This window comes from Rhipicephalus sanguineus, unplaced genomic scaffold (assembly GCF_013339695.2).
Source record: "Rhipicephalus sanguineus isolate Rsan-2018 unplaced genomic scaffold, BIME_Rsan_1.4 Seq1171, whole genome shotgun sequence".
In the NCBI taxonomy this organism is placed as follows: domain Eukaryota; kingdom Metazoa; phylum Arthropoda; class Arachnida; order Ixodida; family Ixodidae; genus Rhipicephalus; species Rhipicephalus sanguineus.
In genome coordinates, this window is record NW_023614436.1 from 44,271 (window position 1) to 68,089 (window position 23,819).

Consider the following 23,819-nt stretch of genomic DNA (forward strand, 5'->3'; position numbering starts at 1 on the left):
GCGCTATGTTTGTACTGTTGTGCAAACATCTATGCGACAAATTTACACCAGCATTTTAAACACTGAGATGATGATGATGATGATGATAATGATGTTGTAGGTTGCCGGCGGATCTATCCTCGTGTAAACTGCGAGAGTAAGGCATGCTGCATTCATATTTCTTCGCAGACAGACGCTAACAAAAAGAAGTCTCTATGTCAACTACATTGCTAAAAACGTAATATTACGGTCAAATTTTATTGATGACAGAGTTTATACGGGGACGAAGTGTGCTCACACTAGTACACTTAAGATATTCTTCAATGAGCACCGCTTATTGGTTTTGATGAATCTTATTATATTGTCAATGTAATGTTCATTGAGGCACACAAATTTCTGCGGAAATATGCAGCCGTTCACATTGGCACTTGCTCTGGAAAACTCTCGTCAACGCTATCTTTACACTCTTCTACAGGCATATACGCCAAATGTTTACACCACACTTTTAGACAGTAAGAGGTAGGCATGCTGTACTAACATTTTTGATACAGGCGCAGTCTTACAAAAACAAGTCTGCATGACCACTGCGTTTCTAATGTCATCAATAGCAGAGTATATGAGAGACTGAGTGTGCTCACGACCCTCCTCTTAACGTGTTTTTCAATGAGTCACATTTTACGGCTTTTTGTCAACATGTTTATATTGTCGATACAGTGTGTACTAAGACGCTCGACTCTCCGAAGAAAGACGCAACCGTTCGTTTTGGCACTTGCACTAGCAAAACAAAAAATTTTTAAAAAAAGTTGTCGACTACGCAGAATAACACATTGTTTTATTCAGTGTTGATCATGATATGGTGGCGCATTTACATAGCACCGGCTTCTCCTTTTTACAGATAGTAGGATTACCGAAAATCACAGCCATCGAAAAATCTACAAAACATTGATACTTGAGACAGCTTGTCAGTCAAGGCATACCATTTCATATAAGCACGAAGTGCATTCACTAGTGACACAAAGACGACACAAAATACAGTCCAGGTACTAGACTCACACACTTACTAATGTACTTCTATGTGAACTCACTAGAACACACATAAAAGACAGTCACAAGGATACCAATGCGTTAACAAATAACGCTATACATAAAGTGCAGTCACATAACACAAAAAATGACACAAAGTATAGGTACAACGATATACATTGAGTTTACGCATAAAGCGGCACATAGCCTTACATGGTTAGATCAAAGTATATACACAAAATTAACCTTCGCTATGCATACTAAACGCTTATTTCAATAATTTCCGAGAACACCACTCGTTTTTGGAAATTTGCTTAGAGAATGTAGTGCATGGATTTGTAAGACATGTGTTAGGCATGAACATGGGTTTTCTTGCGAATGAAAGGCCTACGGTCCAGTTCCATTGAATTGCGTAGTAACTGTTCTCTTCGTTCGTGCTACCGTGGTCATTCTAAATAAAGGTGTATGTCCTCATGCACGTAACCGCAAGCGAATTCTGTACTTTCTGCTGGTGAAATTTTGTTCAGAAAGTGATTTTTGCAAGTGGTACGTATTTGCAGGCAGTGAACCAGCGTTTCAAAGGCACAGTTTGTATTCAGTGGTAAAGGTATTTTTGCTTCAAGTGAACCAACAATGGAAAACAAGTGTGAAGGTCTTGACTTTGAATCAAACCATGTCGCTCTGCTACCGCAGGTAGATATCTGTGTTAGTGTGTCGTAAGTCACCTTGTATTACGGGTTGCTCCGATACGATATTTGTACTGTGTGCTTGTGCGGCTTCTTTATCCGCTGCAGCATTTCCAGGGACATTGCGGTTTTTAGTGGCATATATTTTGTAATGCGATCTCTAGTACGTCACCATGAATATATATGTGACGTTTTTTCGAAGGCGAATCAAGTAAAACAGAGACACGAAGCAATTACTTGTAAACAATTTGATCCACAGAAGGATTATTGTTTGAGTTCCAATTTTTATTGTTAAGAAGAAGCGACTGAGATCAGCAGCGTCGAGGAGTGCGCTTCAGGGCTGAAAAAAAAAGCGGCACACTATTTTAACTTCCCTTGCCCAAATTTTACTCCGACTTTTTCTTTGACCTGTATGTGTGTCATTCAGAAAGGATTATTGATAAAGAAAATTTTAACGCTGCCTAATGCCAAAGGAGCGCGGTAACATTTTTGTCAGTTTAATTGAAAGTACAGAACCTCTTCGCTTTCCGCAGAACAAATGTCTTCGCTCGTTGCTAAAAGCAAATAAGACAAAAAAAATCGTGATCACCGAATATGCTTGCAATTACTGGCTTCACGGGGAAATAATTTTTTTTTGTTTGATGATATTATCCAGATGGCTGCTGTATCATGTAACATCGTGGAAACAATACTTTGCTCTAGATTATCTCCCTCACGTCGCACTCTGTGCTATGTCACCGCCACGGCAAAAGTATCAAAAATGTAAACGGTGGTAGTGAGAAGCGATTGTTTTTTGTTTATCCTTTAAACGGTGCCTGCATCACCAGTGAGGCATTACAGCAGATGCTGTTACATTTCCAGTACATGCAAAAGCTTATAGATACTATTTCACGCCCAAAGAGTGAGAAGGAGCATCTCGCACTCACAGATTCTGACATTCAAGACACAAGTATTTGAAGAAAGTTCTCTAAAAAAAAGGGTGCTAAGCTTAGAACCTACAAACAATTTCTAGAACTCGAAATATGTTGATGTAAGTGATAGGCGCCAAAGGAAAAAAAAGCAATTTTGTGGGTTGCGCTCACCGAATGCGTTCTCCTCTCTTTAGTCGCAAATATGAGGCACTTCGTGGGTTATGCTTATGCTTGCAGTATAATTATTTTATTATCGCGTGAGTACGTCGCTTGTAGACTGGAAAACGTTTCACACATGACATCCGCTTTCGAAAGAGCGTTATTTCGTCTCATACTCTGCTGTGTTCAAGCGGTCGTATCACGTATCTGAACATACGAAATGTACCCAATTACAAGGGAACTGCATTATGGCAACTTCCTTCAATTTGGAATTGAGGTGCGTGAATTCTTATTTAAGTTGAAAAGACAGAATTTTCAATGAACCTGCGAGTGACTTTACACTCAAGTTCACGCAGTGGCGCACTTGTTCTCGCAGTAAAACACAAAATCGAGAAATATATCATATTTTTTAAAGTCGAACCTAAACTGCAATGTACAATGGGCTCATTTCTTGAATGACGTAACTGACTTGGTGGTAGTCAGAAGGCTGCTGGGCTAATCATTGAAATACTATGCAGAATTAAGAGCATAACCTCGCAGTCCTCTTTCACCACTGATAGTTTACTTTAGCCTCAAAGCGACACCGCAGGTCTGGATTAGGAAAGTCACACAATACACTCTAAAAAGTTTACACCCATAATGGTGCTCCGCTGTCTCATAATCGGCACCCTTAAATTTACGGCTATAAGAAATTTATGCCACTCAACAGTGAGCTCAAGAAGTACGAAGAGAAAAAGAGCTGTTTAAAGCTTTTCAGTTATATTGACCTGCTGATGCGCTCAAAAGTCTCACACGATAATTCTGCTGCAAGAGCTACGAAAACCTCTTCATTGCATTTTTTGTTGCATGTTCGCAAGATTACCAGGTTTACTTGGAAACTTGGTGATATAATTCGTTGAAGAAGAAAACTGAATCTGATCTTGGCCGTTAAACGAAAGGGTGTTAGCATTGTGACAGCCAAACACATTTTAAGAAGACACAAAGGTGTTAACATTTTTAGTGTGTAGTTGGTTTGCTGCGCTGCTTTGGCCACAGGAAACGCTACACAAGAAGGCACATAGACACACGGGCGATGAGCTTAATTTAAACTTTATTATCATCCGCGCTGCCAAACCAGCACAGTAAACCAAGGCGTCGTCCTACCAATCGATTCTGTTTTGATGTCCTGTCAAAGGTACTCACGAACGCAGACTCCCAGGCACTCTTCTCTCGAGTCAAACAGATTAGGGCCACCGTTGCAGCCACCGTAAAGAAATTGGAAGCAGTTTTTATAGTGCGGGTCGAAGTACCACTTGAATTGGAAGTCGTAGCACGGACCGCGGTTCGGCCAGTGGTGGCAGTCTTCGGGGGAGCGATCTGCAACGAGTACGTAGGTGGTGGTGATAGCCGGAAAAAGATATTCGTGATAGTCATCTTCATACACTCTAAAAATAGCCCCTTCACTCTTTTTGAGAGTTCGTGCTCGCCACGTGCATGACTCTCTTTAAAGAGGCACGTCAACTCTATTTAGGGGTCATTACATACTCTCTTCGGAGAGTCGTGTGAACCACAAGAGAGTTAACGTACCTCTTTAAAGAGATGAAAAAATCCGTAAACAGGCGGTGGGTGCTCGAGCCAACGTTTCGACAAGTGGACTTGTCTTCTTCAAGGCTGGAACTTCTTCAAGTTCCAGCCTTGAAGAAGACAAGTCCACTTGTCGAAACGTTGGCTCGAGCACCCACCGCCTGTTTACGGATTTTTTCATCGCAGCTTCCATCTTCCACTTCCTGCCGTTTTTTTGGATTCTCTTTAAAGAGAGTCATATACGTGTCAACTGTAGACCCTCCCAAAGGAGTCACACATACTCTTTTTTAGAGTGTATTCGTAGCATCTTATTCGTATAGCGATCTTTATTGCGTGATATTCACAGGCGATACGCTTCAGAGCGGTGAAAAGGACATTTTGTCTTAAGTGCGCGTTGTTCTAGTATCGAGGAATGGAGACTTAATGGCATTGTTAATATTTTGCTGTTGCCTATGACAGAAATTATGCACGCTGAGGCCCTCCAGCCAAATGTAATGTCCGCTACAAAAAGTGCAGTTCGATGATGATATACAAGGGATTATAATATACAATCCATGAGACGGTTTGGCAGAGCGCACAACCACAAGGACAAAGGAGGACACAAACGCACACCTCCTTTGTCCTTGTGGTTGCGCGCTATGTCAGTCTCATGGATCATAACCAACTAGCCCAACAACGCACCTTGAATAATATGCAAGGGAATATACAACTCAGTAACAATCAGAGTATCAGGGACTTGCCAAAATGTTCGTACGTAGAGCTGGCTTCTGTGCCGGTAACTCTGCCTCAAGCAAAAATAAAATGATTCACATTTTAGGCTTGTCATTTTTGAAGCGTGTTAGTACCATAGAATCGGTCTTCCGCAGAGTATCCCGTATACTTGCCTTGCACAGACACAAAGTAAAATCAAACATTGCCTAGTTGGCGGTGCCTCGCTTCTACAACCATTCTGTCAAAAGCTGAATGGGTAGCGAATCTGAAAATGCAGAAAGTCCCCTGATTCTCTTGATTATTGGATGCAATATCTGCCTGAAATCCCTCATGGTGCCAAATTGCGAACTAGTGTCTCTCATTAAGATTATCACGTGTATCCACAATCCTGGTTCGCATTTTTACGCCTACTGCCACTACTACATACGCGCGTCCACTGAAATGAAAAGCGAAATGAGCGAAGTGCAAAGCTTCAAACCGACATTACACTCTTAATCAGGTCCTGGTTAAAGGCTGGCTATATACAGAAAAAAAACAGACGAAAAATGTCCGGTTTCCTGGCTATATTGCGCACTTTAAGCGGGCCATCATTAAGAATGTACACTTGAGCATATCGTAAATACCACTGTCACACGGGAATCAAAACAAAGCAGGGTACAGGGGAAGACGGAAGCTTGTGATGTAAAATTCATAAACAGCGGATGTGCTGGAGCCGATGTTTCGACAAGTTGACTTGTATTCTTCAAGGCTGCAACAGCTCTTGGGGGTATTGCAAAGCTCTTTTGTAACACTATGCGGAAAGTCAATGGGACACCAGTAGCGTCTACTCACATCGTTCGCAGGTTTTGCTGCATTCCTCTATGGTGGGGAAATTGTTCCCGCGAAAATCGCAGCCTTGTGACTTCTCGCATATCCGTTTGATAGGATTGTAGATGTACACGGTCTTCTCCTTTCCTGGACATAGAGGCGGGTTTGGAGGCTCGAAACAGACGTCACCTAAACCGGGAAGGGAAAAGCAACGTTTCTTATACGTAATAATGGGCGGACATGCGGGAACTTATGAAATAATTTAGTGAAATAAATTAATGCGACTTATATTTTTTGTGCAACGGGAACAACTTCATAGAGACCAGTTAACAGATTGTACAGTTGAGTTCCACAGGAACGACCACGAAGGAGATGATGCTGATTGCTGCAGAAGAAATTCTGCACACTTTCTGCAATGCCAAACATTGGATGGTATGCGCTCTAATAAATTACAACATATACTTGTTAGTGAAATGGCCTTGCAGTTTGAGGCTGGCGAGCATTTCCAGATTTTAAAGTGCGAGTCACACGCCTCCAATTCGCCAGGCGTCAGGCTTGCATCCTGTTTCACCTGACTGAAAATAGCCACCAAGATAATTTGTAAGCCTTAGAGTTTTTTGCGTGGAAATAACCTGGTATGTGCCGAATTAAATGGAGGAAGAGATGTAGCAGTTTCGGCACCTTTACAAGGGGGTTTTATGCGATAGAACGATCAAAAGTTCTGTATGGTGGCGAGGGCGTCTTTGTCTTTTATGGCTTATGCCTGAACGCTGCGACCGTCTCCCGAGTATTTCTTGTATCTGATATGAAGGAACGAGACAAAAAGAATTTATTGCAGCTGCTCGTTTCTTTGCTAGACGAAGCCAAATAAATCCGGCAGTTGGGCCAAGGAAAGCGAAGGGGAAATTAATATTCTTTAACTGTAGTGTAATAATCATAACGTAAATTGAAATAAATAATGCTGTGCGTTATAATCCCACCGAGAGAAAGAATGCTATTTCATTCACTTGCAGAGTTTGTCTTGTCGGACTAACTGACAAGCAAAGCTCGGCAAATTTCCCAACAGAAATTTCACTAGACTCACATGTCTTGAAATAGGACACCGTCCGGATCGATATAGTAACGTTTTGCCCGAATCTCGAGGAAGTAAGGCACGCTCTTACTTCCTAAATGGCACTGGTTTTATAGAGATTGGTTACATATTTCAACAATATTCACCATGTTGGTATCTTGTTATATTGTTACTTCACTGACTAACCAAACAATGGTCCACGCGATCGCTTTATGCACGTTTCTATTAAAGTGCTTACCAATAAAAATTTTTCATGCCGCTATTATCAATGTTCATTTTCTTCTTCAAGCTTGTTATTCACATTGCTGTTTCCGTTTTCATTCGCTCACATCAAGAGCCTGTCGCGTAAAAATAAATACGATGTTGTATGTTTTGTTTATTTTTGTGACCCACTGACTTGTGCACTTCCTATTAAATCAAGCTGTTCTTGTTTAACCTACACCACTCAAGCCACCTCTCTGTCACTGTCTCTGCTTTCTTCCTCTCGGTTTTTCCCAATTCCACCTATCAGTGGCCTTCGAGTTTACATTATACACTGTGATGAGCGCCAGCTAGGAACCATTACTCCGGGTTACCTCATAATCGTATATTGGTTTTGCATGTATAGCTCCAGAATTTAAGCGCACCCAAACGGCTTACTAGGCTATGTCTCTCGTGAGGCGCACATGGCCATAATTCACTGAATCGATGCAGGTCAGGCATGTACTAGCACGACAATGTGACTCACGGCTTCTGCAGATCTGGCTACACCTTTGACGAGTGGGGAAGGCGTTGCTCCTAGCCAAGTGGCAGGCTGCGCCCAATCGGCATTCGCGCGTTTCTGGGTTGTAGTACCAGGTGTGCTTTGCAGGAGGGTAGTTGGCGCAAGCCGGATCCAGGAACGGTTTTGGGAAACTGCAGAATGACTCTGTAAATATGAATACGACGATTATTAGCGACATGCGTACCGAGTGGGCATTCTTTGATCTCTTCGTACCCTGTCAAGCGCCGGTGCAAGTCTTACGAAAACGCTCATATAAATGAAATAAAATATGTAAATTGGATGTAATGGGTTACGCTAAATGCTGTATATGATAGAGTGGGCATTAAGGTATGTCATAAACAAAAATTATTGTCGTATAATTAGTATAAGTTAGTACAAACAGCAATTACATCGCAGAAACCCATCTCATCGTGCTTGTTGCGGCACCTGGCGGATGAGATCTTAACCACGTGCTTCTTTCTACGTGGCTACGGCAGCGCGCGAAACACGAAGTTCACTTGAAGAAAACAGCACGGCTCACGAACGCCGACACGCGGGTTCCACTACCAGACACCTAAGGGAAGGATTAGGGTCACTTCGTATTTTTTCCATCGTTTTTTCTTGGTAATCTAAGGTACCTCATTTTTTCTACATCTTTCCTCATTTTCAAAGCATTTCCTGCGTAGCTCCCGGTTGTTGGCTTTCATGCGATAGAAAAAATTGAGGACATCTAGCAACTGCACATTCGGCCCATGCGTACAACCCATGCACAGTGGTTTATTCTCCAGAGACGCGGAAGACACACAGCGGCATTCACTGCATTAGATGTGTGCCAAAGTGGATTCGCCAACACGCTCTCTTCTACTGACTCGGCAGCTCGAGCTTTCACACTGCACGGCTGCACCTTGACCGTTCCAAGCAAAAAACTGTAACATTCTTCCTCATCAGTGTTGTGTGCACACAGGTACATAACAGCTGTGGGTCTTTAGCTGTGGGTCTTTGAACTTCTGTGAGTGGTGCAGACGATGTTCTTCAAGCCACTCGCCGAACGTGTTGAGTATCTTCTCAAGAGCCACCGACGCACGAAGCCCAGCACGCCGGTGGCCGCGGTTATTAATCGCTCCTAGTTTTGCGTTACGCCTGATCGCAGTGTAGTTTCTCTGCGCATTAGCAGGCGCATTGTGCGCTCTATAGGAGGAAGATGTAGCCATCACGGTTTCTTAAAGCTGTGAAACGAACTCCAGCGCGATGTCAGACCTTACTATTGCTATCGTTCAACAGCTTTCATGTTCGCAAAGGTTACGTTACACTGGTCTCGTTTTCGCTAAGAAAATCGCCGCTACTTTTGAAAGCAACAGCAAGTGACTGCCTCGCCTGGCCACTTCTACGCCTCTGGCCTTGAAAGTGCTTTTTTTAACAAGAAGCACATGTTGATTAGCGCACTTTTATCCAGAGGGACAAGGCGGCGACGCCGGTATTACATAACCACGATTGCAGCGAAGAACAATTTACGGTCTCGTGAAAAAGAAGCAAATTGCGAAGAACCGTCAAACGTGGTGAAGAGAGAGTTGATCAGAGGGCCATTTAACGTTTAGAACAAAAAATTGCATTGCCGAAGTTTTCTTCTCATGTTTGGCACTTCTTGTGGATCTACACAAACAGAGGACGCACACTGAGGACAGAGATACATACCGCCATCATGAATTCTGTCGCGACACAACATTTCTTTCTTAAAGTACTCAACCTTTTCGATGAACCTTGAATGACTTTCTTGATTTCATGAGCTGCAACTAGAATAACTTTCTAGTTTACACAGCTGATAAACTATAAAGTGGCTGGAGCCTTAAATTGCAGTAGAGCTTGACCATTGAACCCCCGTTCTTAAATGAGCGCTTGAAGATACAGTTAACGCTCGGTTTCAACGGCTGTAATGAACATTAGGCCTAACGCTATCTAAACACTTGGAATGTCATAGAAGACTTGGGAACTTCAGTCGCCTTACGATGCGGCTAAATAAAGTTCTCACTCATCCATAGCTGTAGTATTGTAGAAGCGGGAGACATTTAAACGTATATAAGATGAGCATAATGCTTCCAAATAGCCATACGCAGCGATGACCCTACGAGGGTAATACTAAGACACCATACGCAGCGAAACCATGCGAATACCACAGCGTTCCTCACCTGACGGACAGCTGTATTCGCAGTTGCTCCTCCGGATGAAGCTGTTGCCAGACTTGGGACAGACGAACATGCGCTCGCACATCTTCGAGTCGAGATTGTAGACCCACCTCTCGGCCAGTCGACCGCAGCCGTACGTCGGGGGAAACGTGAAGCACACCTTGCTGGGCTTTGGCACTGGTGCCACACCTGAAGGTGACCATAAAGGAACAAATGCGCGTCAGTGTTAGCACTGTTCCTAAAGTACTCCTAAAACCCACTAAGAATGCTCGTTATGCGAACTAGAATGTACAGGGGTGGTGGAAAGAAACGCGAACAGCGCGGCGCGATGTTTTCATGGCAATCTGACCTTGGTGGCAATAAAACAATGCTAGAGTGGTTCTTTTTCGTATCGTGGATGACTCTAGCGGAATTTCGTTACCGTGCGGGCTACAACCACTTGATAAGAAATGCGAAAGAGCAGACAATGTAGAGACCTCGCTGTTCGCGTTTATTTCCATCCTCACTGTACAAGGATAGATCCCAGACGAGGACGAGATCACACAACGTCAGACAATTTACTCAGTTCTATTAAAATATGCGTGCAAGTACCCCTGAGCAGCAGAGGGCCTTAGTAGGCGTACACTTGGTGTGGTTCTAAGGCAATTTCGTTATTGGAAGCGAGCACCTGATCTGTGTTATTCGCGCTTATGCTTTTTCCTGGACTCGTCAGCCCCGTACGAGTATTTCAAAAGAGCACAGAAGCCTACCTGCATATCAACTTTCGAAGAGAACAAGGATACGTATACATGACTACGTGAACTGGGCAGTCAGGATTCAGACCTCCGAATCATTTCCGCTTACTCACTTTTACAGAAATAAGTAAAAAAGTTTCCGCCTGCCGTAATTACAAGAATTTAAGAGTGATATTGACGGGATCCCTTTGATAGGGTTTTCAAATGGCATTAAAAGGTCTTTCACTCATTTTGCGCGCACCGCTGGCACGGCACCCTGCATTCAAACATTCACTTCAAAAGAAATCTGCCTAATTGCCAAAGTAGAAAACATCAACGCGAGTGCTTTTTACAGAAACCATCGCAAGACTGGGTAAACGCATGTGTTTCTTTTTTGCTTGTCACTTTAGAAAGTCAAGAAAAGGTTTTCAATTACAGGCGCCGATAGTGACTTAGTTAAAAAATGTTTAAATCTAGAGTATTGCACTACCATTCATAGCGAGGAAACATAAAGTGTAAGTGTTTTGTCAAGGTGTTTTTCTTGCACTTTCAAGTGACAGTCACAATTCTTTCGCGTTATAACTTCGCAATTATGCGCCCAGTGATTAAGGCGATTAGGGAATCCAATGTAAAGATTTTTCTGATGCATCAGGATGTCGATTAGTGGCTGCTTTACAACTATAAACACTGCAGCGAATCTGAGTGATTAGATGATTTCCCTAAAATCTTCTGAGAAATGATGCAGCTGAGAATGGAGGAAAATATATTTCTGAAAGGAGCGAAGCGCTCAATGCGAAATTTGCATGTTATTAGTGTACAGGAAGTGACATACAGGCAAATTTTTGGAGCCTAATTCAACAGGTGACCCAACAACAAAAACAAAAAAAAGAAACATAACACACAGAACTTGGAACAGATAGAAAAAATGCATTATCATTGTCTACTATTGTAGCACGTCAGAGAAATCTCCGTGTTTCACTCTTCGTGTCATCATGCCGTGTGATAAAATCAGCTGGCAGTTGCCAATCTGCAGCCTTGAAAAAGTACTCTGTTGCGTCAACCTTGAAAACAGCACATACGTATACTAGGTATTTAGCGCAATGACTTGTGAACGCCGGGCAAGACGAATGGGGGGGGGGACACACAGGGGCGTTAAACACTTCGGATATGTCGTACCAACAAGGTTCGAAATCAGCCCTTCTTAAGCACTTACGTCTAATGCAAACTCTTTGGCATTCTTTCAGGCTGGGGAAGTTGTTGCCTCGGTTGTGACAGTTGACGTCCTTGACGCAGGCGCCCCTTGACTTGTCGTAGTACCAAACAGTTCGTTGTCCACTGTCGCAAATCTCCGCTGGTCTCGGTGCATCGCACACATCGACTGTGTAAGAAACACAAACACACACATGCATTCGTTAGCTGCGCCGCCGACGTTCAGCAAACTGTGGTCATTTAAGCTCAAGCGCACTTCAAGAACTCGCCGCCCCTACACCCTCTGGAGATGGTTGACCCGCGACGCTGAAAGGGGCGGCCCCGGTATTCCATTTGAGCGCCCGGTGTTTCCTTCAAGTTAAGATAACAAACTATAGAACATAACTGCTTCATTTCAGCGAACTCTCACTTTAAAGGGCCCCTGACACCAAAATCGAAACATCAATATGTCTATGTTGTTTGATCGTCCTGTATACGAGGACACTTCTGAGCGATTATTAGTACCGGACATTACCTTTAAGATATTTTCATTTCGTTTTAAAGTAAGCGTGAGCGTGACATCGTCATTGGTATGACGTCTTTCTATTGCAGCTTTCTATTATCTGACCTTAACATTTAAGTTGACGATACATCATGCTTTATTGTCATAACTTTTAGGGGTGTCGCCTGTATCGTGTTTATACTGGGTGTTTCATGCAACTGGAACCAAATATTTACAAAGTGGTTAACCTTAACTGAATCAAACCAACGACATGGTTTGCCGTCATGTGGCTCTAGTTAGGGTATTTTTATATATCGCTTAATCTGTTAATTAACTAAGATGAAATACGCGACATTTCTGATATTCACTTTAGAGCCAAGTGGGTTTCGTTACGTTGAAGAGGGCATTCCAAAACGACCGATTCAATTTTTGGTTGAAACTTACATGCTGCGAAGTGATTTTTTCCGGCGTTTAAAGAAAGCCGGAGAAATATGACCTTCGTTACTGCGGTCGTGCGCTTCCGTACTGGAGCGCTCTCAAACTTGCTTCGAGCGCAACAGCCGGCGCGCGGACCGGGGGTAAATGACTGGCCGCTGCTCTAGACATCGTCTCCACAGTGCGTTCACATTTGTGACTGTCGAACAAGGGCAAGCAAACGCCTGCTGAAGCTGCCTGAACCGGTTGTTTCGCCCGAAGAACGCTTGAGAACGGTGCAGTACGGTAGCGCGGTAGCGTATGAGCGCAGTCGCGTGGTTTGACCTCATATTTCGCGAGCCTTCTTTAAAAACCATAATATATTCACCATGCAGCTGTACGTCGTCCCCCGAATTATTTAGTTAATTATTTAACTAATTAATTAACTAATTAACCAATAAAAATACTACAACGAGCGCGATATGATGGCAAACCGTACGCCGTTGGTTTCATTCAGTCGCGGTTAGCCACTTGTTTTTTAAATATTTGGTTCTGCTTGCGTGAAACAACCTGTAGACTTATTCACTGTGATTGTTTAATACGGAACCGTTCTGCTATTTGACTCAGACATAACTGTTTCTCTTTTTTTAGATGACCGTAATGTTCTTTTTTGTCTTTTTTTAAGTGTTACAAATCAGCAGGTAGGCAGAGCTAGAAGTGGTAATAGTGTGAATAGCAGGGATATACTGCGACGATTTGTTACACTACGATACGCCTGAGAGATTTCTCGGCGGCACAACTCCTCTCGGAGAAGAAATGGTAAAATATTGCACGTTAGTGAATATGTTCTAAGAAACGCTTTCCGCCTGCTGATAAGCAGAATATGAAAAATCATTGCAGTTTCATGTACTCAATGAATTGTGAACGCTTACTCTGTAATTACGGTCTTCACAGGATGCATCGGAAAAAAATATTGCTACCAGCGTTGTTGCTGCTCTGCACCTGTCGGGTTATGCGGTATTACGAAAACAATAATACGCTTACGGACAAGGTAAGACTGCACAGCGGTATTTGCGCCATCGTGCGGAGGCTTCTTCATGACGTTCTTGCAACGAATGGCAAACCGCGAGCTGGTCGACAAGTAGAGCAATAATACCCATCAACTACAACAGTGTTAAGAAAAAACCACTGACAGAGCAGAGTACAAAGAGCTGTCATGTTAAGCAGCCAAACAAATCCCAGTAAGTTGTTTCGGAATGAAACTAGTATGCTTTGAGCAAGAAGGAGAGAACCTTCGGGATACAAACATATATCTCATTAAAATTAAACAAAGCTGATCGCAGTTAAGAAATTTTGAAGTAAACAGATCTGTACATAACTCATTGTTGCTTCATTATATCGATCTATAATAGCAAATTTGCCAATGTATCGAAGTATCTTAAGATAAAATTGGGAAGTGATGTATCGGATACAATATTTCCGGAGGTATCTTTTATCTGTATCTCAAATACTTCCTGCCCGAGTATCTTGTATTGTATCGCGATACATTTTCAAAGTATCTTTGCCCAGCCCTGATCGTTTCATTCTTTACTGCGCGCGGGGCCCCGATTTGAAAACTGCGCTTTCAACGACCCCGAAGTTTGAGCGCACGTGGTCTTAGGCGCTCCCCCGCTGGAAGTTTCTTATGGAACTTATGGTCGAACTGACGCAAAATTGTTCTCTATTAACGAGGTTAGTATTAATTATACGATGCAGTTGAGCATTTACGATTCAGTTTCGGGATTACCAGACACAGAACTAAAAACTAGAGTAATAAAGTCGCAAACAAAGCTTTCTCTGTCCGGGGTTCTTTAACAAACTTCTTACTGAGGTACCTTAAAACACGTTCAAGTGAAGTTTAACTGTATACATTTTTCGACTACTGCCAAGGAACCCTGCAAAAGCGTGTTTGTCTATCGTCAACATGCTTGAATCGAACTGGTCACACCATGCTTTAATATGTATTGCTCTCGTCCGGAGCAAAATTAGTTGACTCACCTGCTCGGCATTTGGAGATGCATTCCGATCTCGAGATGAAAGCGTTGCCTCCTGTGACACAGTTGATGGATTTCTTGCACCGATGGGTATACGGGTCAAAAAACCACTGACTTTGCCCAGTACTGTTGGCACAAGGAACTTCAGCTTTGTCGAATAGACAGAATGAATCTGCAGAGAAATCGCACAATGAATGACAATTATGAAGCTTACCTTAATCCATTTCTTAGGTGCTTGCAAGTCACACTTGCACGACGGCGTTGGTGTAACCTAGTGTATTCCTTGAGTTAACTTTCCGCTTCACGCACCATCGAAGAGGATCTACGAGGCCACGTATAAAAAAGCACGTGGTATCAACGTGCTCCGGCAGGGGCCGCAACGATCGCACCTGCTCACAAGAAGAGCGTCTGCACTTTGAGTGAACTCATTAATTTTCTCTAATTATGGTAACAGTCAAGTGGACCTTGTTTTAAGTGAACATATGCTCTGATGTCATATCTAGCGAATAGAACTCTTAACATGAGACAGAACCATCGATTTAGCATACGTTTTATTGTTAAGTCACATTTTCTGAATATTGAGGATACCGGAAGTAAGTGAAGAATGTCAATCTTAGATCCTGCCACTAAAAAATTGTTATATCAAACATTGTAGATAATCGACAAATCAGCACTAGCTTTTGCGTGCAATGGCTTTCTTTTTTTAAGGCTATCCCGTCAGTCGGGGCTAACCAGATGCACGGAATTCGATTAAGCAAAATCCAACTGAAGTCTGCAGGGATAGCTAAGAGATGTCAGTACAGTATGACTATCATCCACTGGAAGACACTTGAGCTGTCGTAATGATGTTAATTAATCAGAGATAACATCAGCAAGTAACAGTTTGTGCGCCCAAGTTGATGTACCCGAACGATGGGCAAGTTGGTATAGGTTCGATTTTGTGAAAGCAGCAGGAATGACAAAGATAGAAGGCGAAAAAGCGGAAGGTAGAAACAGTTCCTTAAAAAAACATGGTTCACGAATGAGACGCTTGTAAATTATTTAAAAATTTACGGCTGGCCATAGACGTATCTACCGGGGGGCAAGGGGGGCACTAGCCCCCCACTGAGAAATGTTGGGGGGGGGCAGAGCCCCCCCCACTTTCGACAGTGGTTCTTGTCGGCTGCAGACTGGGAAACTAGCAAGTCAGGCAAAGTTTTACTTGAACGCAGCAATAACGTAATTTTTTAATAAAATTTGTCCTACGATTCTGCTGTGACGACTGTTCTCCGTGTGTCATGACGACTCACTGTAGGATACCTGCGGTGCGGGCTGCCTATTCCACGCTTGCGCGACTTGCGCTCGAGCATTGCAGAGGAGGCTATCGCGCAGCAGGGGCTCTATAACACAACAGCAATCTGTCATGATTTTATTTTGTCCAGGCTGACCTGAAATTTAAGTAATCCGCGACGCAAATATGGGCGGGAACCAGTAAACGTTTTATAGCCCGATCAAACGCTCTCCTTTTTCAGGAAATTCAGTTTCTTTGAAAACGAATAGCATGGCCACTGCTCCATAGTCAAGCTGCTGTGAGTTGATGAGTGTGCAGAAGTGGCCAGTATTTTTTTTAGTTGTGCCTAGCCATGACAGCGAAAATAGATTCCCACTTTAGTCTCCGATTAGCCTGCTTCGCTTAGCTTATCATACGGTAGCCTGCAGCGATCGTGGCGGCTTGTAACAAGGCAGTGGACTTGAGCACACTGAGATGCCCAGCTTTCAAGTTGGCCCCTTTACTCGATCTACCTCAGCAGGGAGATGATCAGCGTCCACGGTTTTCTGGACTAAGAAGGCTGCCCACCTGCAAAGGATTGTGTCTCGTCCTAATAATGTTTTTTTCTTTCTCTACCTCTCTGACAGCAACGATGAGTTCACAGAGAGCTGTATACGCGTAAAAACAGATCAACATAGTAATACTACAACTGGAAGTATCTATTACATACATATGAATCCATCTCGCCAGCTGCTATAGGTGATTGGCGGGCAGCCTTCTTAAATTACGTTCAGAAAGAGGCACTCTCTGGCTATTCCGGAAAAAAAGTGTTATTGTTCAGCACAGTAATGTGCGGCTTATTGTGCACACTTCATTTTAACGCCGCGAGTTTTCGCAGACTTGTGACGTCGCGTAACAATTGGAGGCGATTTAATGGCACATTGAAAATTTTTCACGAATAGCGAAGAACTAATGACAAACAATACGCCGAACTGAAAATAGTTCATTAGTATTGCTGTATTGCTTTTTTAAGGCATTCATGCGTACGTGGTTATTACGCGGTGGATCACTTACGCGTCATTTGTTGCGTCGTTTTACGAGCAGGTGCTGTGAGCATGACCCAGAAAATTTCTATCAATCACTAATAGCTAACGACCTATACGAAAGGAAACAATGCCTGGTAGTTTAAGGTTATAATCGTCCACATTTTTCAACTAAAATTTGAGCTTACACAATTTACGTAGGCTATTTACTTGGAGAAAGCGGAGGGGAGGAGTAAAGGGCCACTTTACCGCTTTTCCGTCCACCCCCCCCCCCCCCCCAAGCTGAGAAAAGTAGGAGGGCAAGGAACAACACCTAGTATATAAATTCGTAGTCATATGTCATCTTATAACTATACAGAACCAGCTCAATGTGGTTTGCTTAAGTATTAATCGACTGAACTTTGTCTTCTTCTTAAGAAAGACTTTATATTAGATGGCTCTAACCGTAAAGAAATTGGCACTCGGCTTATCCTGAAGACTTCTGCGAAGTACCTTGCTTTGTCAGCCACATGTTTTGTTTAATAAGTGAGAATTTAAGGTGCTAGAGTCATAGCAGGTTCTTCATACTCATCGTATCTACAACGCCAAACTGAGACTGTGAAGTTTTGCTGATGGAATGCTCAGATGATCAGGCTAAACTTAGGTGTACTTTTTAAACTTCGCGGCAATATTTCGAAAATGTTAGTAAACGCTGCTGTGTTGTCGGGGTAGAGGGCGGCCAGCCTGCACAATCTGCTTGTGCAGATTGTTCTCTGATTTAAAAGAAACAGTTTTAAAAAGCACGTCATCTCATCGACTCTATGAATATAAGCAATCGCCTCAAACCCCATATATATATATATATATATATATAGCTGAGTGATAAGAAGTACTCACGTACGAAATGTAGCTTTATTAACGTTTCGGCTGGTGGGCCAGCCTTTGTCAGAATGAATGTACTGCCCGTGACAGACACTATTTATAAGTGTGCAAAACAATCAAACGTGCTTAGGTGCAACACAAGAGCAACAGGTGCAACAAAATCGAACGTGCATCGAGAGCAACAGGTGCAACACAATGAAACGTGTATCGAGAGCAACAGGTGCAACACAACCAAACGTGCATCGAGAGCACCACGTGCAACACAAACGTGCATCGAGAGCAACAGGTACAATGATGCTGCGCATCGAGGGCGAGAAGTGTTATTCGCAGTGCGAACAACACCTGTTAATGGGCGCCTGCTGAACACAACACTGTGAATAACAATAGGAACGTGCTGCGCGATAACAACAAGTGGTGGGCGCATGGTGAACACAATAGCGTGAATAACACGAGGAGCGTGCTACGCATCGAGAACAACAAGTTATGGGCGCATGCTGAACACAAAAGTGCGAATAACAATAGGAATGTGCTGCGCATCGAGAACAGCAAGTGAAGAGCGCATGGTGAATACAATACAGTTGATAGGGAAGTTCAACACGGTTTCTTGCGGCTTAAACGAGAACGCGGGTAGGTTAGCTAGCGTACTTGCCTACTGTACAGTGCACACCTCATTGCTGGCAAAAACTCGCCTTTGTTCCTATTCCTCTTGCCTATCAACTGTAGTGCTCCTCACACATATATGCTCTAGAAACGCCATTTAGCATTCCGGTAATTCCCCAGACAAACACTACCAGGTATGCGTGCTGTCCATGTTGCCATCCTTAGTTAACATGATATCAATACTGTCGCGCCACCATCCGCTTCAGGAACCAAAAAAGACGGTAATGGGAAGTCACCTTCTTACGAGTCATTGCACAGTACAGGCCCTCACGTCGACCTTTCATTGTCTGAGAGGTATCACCTAAAAACACGTGAACTCCAGCCATAATACAGGGTACGCAGGACCCGCTGTTTATGCTTTGCATCATCGTATCCCGGTTATTTTAGTCTTTGAGTCATCGTATCCGTTCATGTAGTGCATTATACCTACCAGACGCAGCGATACCCTGCTCATGCCACCATCTTAAAGGGACACTAAAGGCAAATATTAAGTCGACGTTGATTGTTGAAATAGTGGTCCAGAAACCTCGTAGTGCTACTTTTATGCCAAGGAAGTGCAAAATAATAAAATCACGTTTTAGTGGTCCGCATCGTCTTAGCGCACTTCAAATCACCCGCCTGAAATCAGACTTTCATACGTCACTGCTGCCGTGCCCAACGTTGCCCGCCTTTACTGCGAGGCCGCCGACACTAGTAGCAGCAGAGCGAAAGTAGCGGGACCCACAGCAGCAACAACGGCCATCGAAGCCATCGAAGCTTGTCGCAATCGCCGCAATGGATGTGGACGGAGAACTTGACAAAGAGACATTGGCTCGCGACGCCGGGCTCCAATTCAGCGACTTGAGCCCCGATGAACGCGGTATGCTGCTGAGGGCTCGTAGTGCCGGCGTCGTTGCATGCGGCATTTTGTCGAATGTTCTGTCAGAGCGACTTTCACGAGCGCACAGAACACACGCGGCAGTACGCGATACCGAAACTACCACTGAGATGCGACCGCGTGAGCGAAGCAGGGCGCCGGGCGAAGTGTAGTTCGGCGAAAACGGAACCTTTGAACTACGCGCGCCGTTGCCCATGGCAACGCCACAGAGGTTCTTTTTTCCATGAATCGAACGGAAACGAACAAACAGCATTTTATTACGTCTTTTGATGCACGGAAGGTTCTTTTTTTATTGCCGCTAGTTTGATTACTAGTGATTTATTGTAGGTAGACTCTCATACGTCATCGGGATCACGTCGAAAATGTCCCACTCGTGGCGCTCATCGTGTGACACAATTAGCTTAATTTCACGGTAAGTAGAGCACTGCTGTTGATAATATTGCCGGTTTAGAAGTTGTCATAAATTGAGCTTTCACTCTGATATGAATTGTTATTTGCCTTTAGTGTCCGTTTAAGGGCCATTGCATTGTATAGGGGTTTGCGTCGACCTTTGTTTATCTGGTAGGTCTCCTTTAAATAGACTACATCTTCAGCCGTAATGCTTTGCTGCTGATAACGTGCGCAGCCACGCTGTTTATTCCTTGCTGCATCATATTCCGGGTATTTTAGCAGCCCTATATGTACCGAACATCACGCATCAACCAGGGCGGCACCCTGCTCATGCGCCCTGCCCCTCCGCCGCTCCCTTTACACTGACACGTGTCATTTTGCAGTAAGATAGAGAGGTGAGCAAGTTGTAAACGATGCCTGCTTGGAAAAACCAGCGCGAACAGGACGGAGACACCAGACGAGAAGGACATGGCTCGTTCTGTGTCCTGTTATTGTGTCTCCGTCTTGTTTGCGCTGGTTTTTCCATGTATACATGTCATATGTGCACCTATGGATACTTGGCATAAGAATGAAATAACACAGTACCAGCCGCCTAGGAGCCACCCATCCCCCCACCCCCGCCCCCACCGCTGTCGAGCCACTGCACCCCTACCAACGTTCTTCAAGGAACAGTCCGTGTTGCGCCAGAGCTCTCGGCATACTCACAAGCTGGACAGGCGTATTCGCACTCTGTCTTAGTGTGGAAGTTATTGTTGTCCTCGGCGCAGAACTGGCTCTTTAGGCAGTTCTTGGTGTGCATGTCGAAGTGCCACCTCGAACCTGCTGCCGCCACTCTACACGGGTGGTATCCTACGGCGTCGTAGCATTTTGAGTGCGGGTTCTTTGGTCCCCCTGCGAAAGAGGCAAACATAATAAACACTCTGCTGTCTCCTGACACATGGTGTACGTATCGTGATCGATGGATACAAAAGCATGAAAACAGCATTACCACCGCATTGCGCATCATAGGCACCAAGGCCACTTAATGTACACATATATTCAAGAAAGGTAGGAGACAAAGTGAATTCCCGTCCGGCATTCCTACATTAATTTTTGATATGTGATGCAAGAGTTTGCAAAGCATGTGAAATAGCATCAGTGGGTCCGACCATAACCGTTTGGTGGACGTCCCTTGTAACGAAGTTGCAGCTACACTAATAGCCGGAAATGCTATAACGTTGCAAATGGGGTGTGGTGTCACGGTACCTTGTATTCTGCTGTCGTTCTTTAGTTCTAGTTGGTTGCCACCTACACTACATGTCTGTTGACAGGAGGATATTGTGTTATGATTCACGGATGACATGTACAGCACATTTAACAAGAAACACCTCGCTTTTGAACTTATGAGGAATGATTTACCCAATAATGTTATTCAAGAACAAATAATTTTTACAGAATATGCGTAGCATACCTTGCAGTCTTCCATCTTTTATTACTTTGCAATAATGGTATAATAAACTATGCTACATCTGCTTTATGATTACTCTATATCTATCTATTTAATATTAAAATTTTGAATGCTTACACCTACTCCCGATTACGCGAAATCCAGCCATGTTTTGGTGTCGTTGATTTAGTGACACATATTTGGGGCCATTGACAAGGATCACAGGCCTTAAAAACATCTTTGTAGTGCCTTGTGTGCAGGCCTTAAAGAAACATATGTTGGGCTGCCAGGATACATCTAGAACTGTGCATTACGACCTTAGTTGCTACGGCAATCGCCTGTGACGCCTTGCACTTGCCAGCTAAAGTGTTGCTGTAATTACGTGCGTGTCAGTGAAGCCCACAGCGTGAGCTTCAGTAGATCATCCACATGATGCCGGTCCACTTTGCTGATCTGGTTAATTGGCATTCATTGCCGTAACTTTGTAGAGCAAAGGCAAGTGACAAGACAATGAGCAAACGACACAGATAAGAGCTTGTTCTTGGCCTTCGGCGTTTCCTTCTTGTTTTATGCGTGCGCGTGCGCTCACACACACACACACACACACACACACACACACACACACACACACACACACACACACACACACACACACACACACACACACACACACACACACACACACACACACACACACACACACACACACACACACACAAACACACACACACACACACACACACACACACACACGCACACGCACAGACACGCCGTGCGTCCAAACTGAGAACTAAATTTTGTCAATGTTCTTTAATTCAAACAATGCGAAGAATGTATTGCAAAATATCAGAAATCAGAAATAAACACACGTAAGGAAAGCAATCCCGAGAGAACTAGGCTAACTTTATAGGAAAGGAAATATACAACAGGTCTAGAAAGCATTATACTAAGGCATGTAAATGCTGTGAATATGGCCGACGTGTCGCATCGTACAACCGCCGTCGGATATCTTTGAGTCAGCTAAAAGGCATGAACTCATTCATTCATCCCGTAAATTTTCCACTGGACATGCTCCAGGCAACATGCAAGGTATAAAACTTAGGCATAACAGTTGTGTCGAACGGAGCTATATAGAGAGGCTGTGTGCATAGGATTAGGTTTTGCCCATTGGAATTGCAGAAATATTTGTCCACTGTTGACAACCTTCTTTAAATGCCGCCCTTCACACAAGGAAGGTGCACGCTGCGTGCAATGAACAGAGGACACGCGCTGCGCTAACGACTTGAAGCGATAGCTTTCGCAATCGAAATATTCACGCGGTGAGCGCTGCCGGTTCTGTCAGACGCATGTCTGTCTAGAAAGACCTAGTGCCAGGAGATTGCGCTGTCATTTGAAGCGCTGTTTGGTGACAGTTGACGCATGTCTTGGCGTTAGCATCCTCGTCGAAAGAAATATTAACATATACCTTACGTCATATTAACCACCACCTCGTGAGGTAAAAAAACTCACAGGGTCCCTTATGTCTCCAACTCAGTCGACTCGAAGGCGAAAGCCATCTTTTTTTTCTTCTAAGTCGATGTATTCATCCTCTCTCGCCCACCTCCTAACGTTTTCTGCAACTGACGTCGTTTTGCAATAATAATTGCAAAACCCCCGTGTCCACTGCCTTCATTAAAAATATAATAATTGTTGGGGTTTAGAATCCCAAAACCACGACATGATTCTGAGAAACGCCGTCGTGGGGGGCTTTAGAAATTTCGACCACCTGGGTTTTTTTAGCGTGCATCTAAATCTAAGTACACGGGCCTGAAGCATTTTTGCCTTCAGCGAAAATGCAGCCGCCGCGGCCAGGATTATATCCCGCGACCTTCGGGTCAGCACTCCAACACCGTAACCACGAGACCACCGTGACGGGTAGGTGGTTTTGCAACGTCTCCAGGATCGGAGGCATTGTAAGCTTTCTGCACGTCAACTTGATTTGCACTGCCTTCGGGATCGGCCTACCTTTGATCAAGGAACGATGTCATATGTGATGACGTCAACATTTGATGTCACGATATGTGACGTCATGATGACGTCAAATTTTGGCGATCTCCGACGTCACGATGATGATTTTCTGCATTACTAGTGTTGACGCCGCCGACAGTGGACGCCGACGCTGAAGTCGGTCAATTTTAGCGTTTGATGAGGCATCCAAGGCTTTCGCCTTAAAACAAACGCGGCATGGCCTGCGGGCTTTGCAGATATATTAGTGAGCGGTAGTGTGTGTTTGCAAGTATGTACTATTGCATACGTTTGTGTTTCAATAACGCAAAATATCAGAACCTTCACTGCTACATCATCTAGTAGTCAAGGTGGGCCGAAATTCTTTTTACAGGGAACCTTTATATGGGTAGGCTTTGTCTGTGTGTGTTTGAAAAAAAAAAACCCTCGTGCAGATATGTCTCACAGATATTGTTAAAATACACTGCGAACCACTTGTCGACAAAAAAATTCAGAAAACACACGGGCGGTAATCATCCACGTACGTGTCACAGAAATTGGACAAACCCCACTGTCACCACCGGTCGAACGGAACACACGGGCGCAAACACTAATTACCAACTAATTAACACTAATTAACAGCGCGA

At 43.9% G+C, this 23,819-nt stretch overlaps 1 protein-coding gene across 2 annotated transcripts; it reads right to left on the reverse strand.

Moving 5' to 3' along the window:
• Window positions 1-1,904: 1,904 nt before the first annotated feature.
• Window positions 1,905-20,679, reverse strand: LOC119376316 (papilin). Of its 2 annotated transcripts, none has more exons than XM_037646205.2 (8): window positions 20,469-20,679; window positions 14,688-14,855; window positions 11,760-11,924; window positions 9,837-10,022; window positions 7,639-7,818; window positions 5,864-6,028; window positions 3,941-4,114; window positions 1,905-2,028 (listed from the first exon to the last, which is right to left on the reverse strand). In XM_037646205.2, the coding sequence occupies exons 1-8, from the start codon at window positions 20,671-20,673 to the stop codon at window positions 2,000-2,002; spliced, it is 1,272 nt and encodes a 423-aa protein (XP_037502133.1). In that variant the 5' UTR covers window positions 20,674-20,679; the 3' UTR covers window positions 1,905-1,999. The 2 variants fall into 2 exon arrangements, with proteins under 2 accessions (XP_037502133.1, XP_049267358.1); XM_049411401.1 differs by lacking the exon at window positions 1,905-2,028 and adding an exon at window positions 2,827-2,876.
• Between the last annotated feature and the right edge of the window lie 3,140 nt (window positions 20,680-23,819).

Coding starts and splice junctions, on each gene's coding strand:
- LOC119376316 (XM_049411401.1), bottom strand. CDS start 20,673: ATGTTTGCCTCTTTCGCAGGGGGACCAAAGAACCCGCACTCAAAATGC. Junction 6,029..7,638: donor TAGCCAGATCTGCAGAAGCC/GTGAGTCACATT, acceptor TTCCCGGTTTAG/GTGACGTCTGTTTCGAGCCT. Junction 2,877..3,940: donor GTGCCTGGGAGTCTGCGTTC/GTGAGTACCTTT, acceptor AACGTTTTCCAG/TCTACAAGCGACGTACTCAC.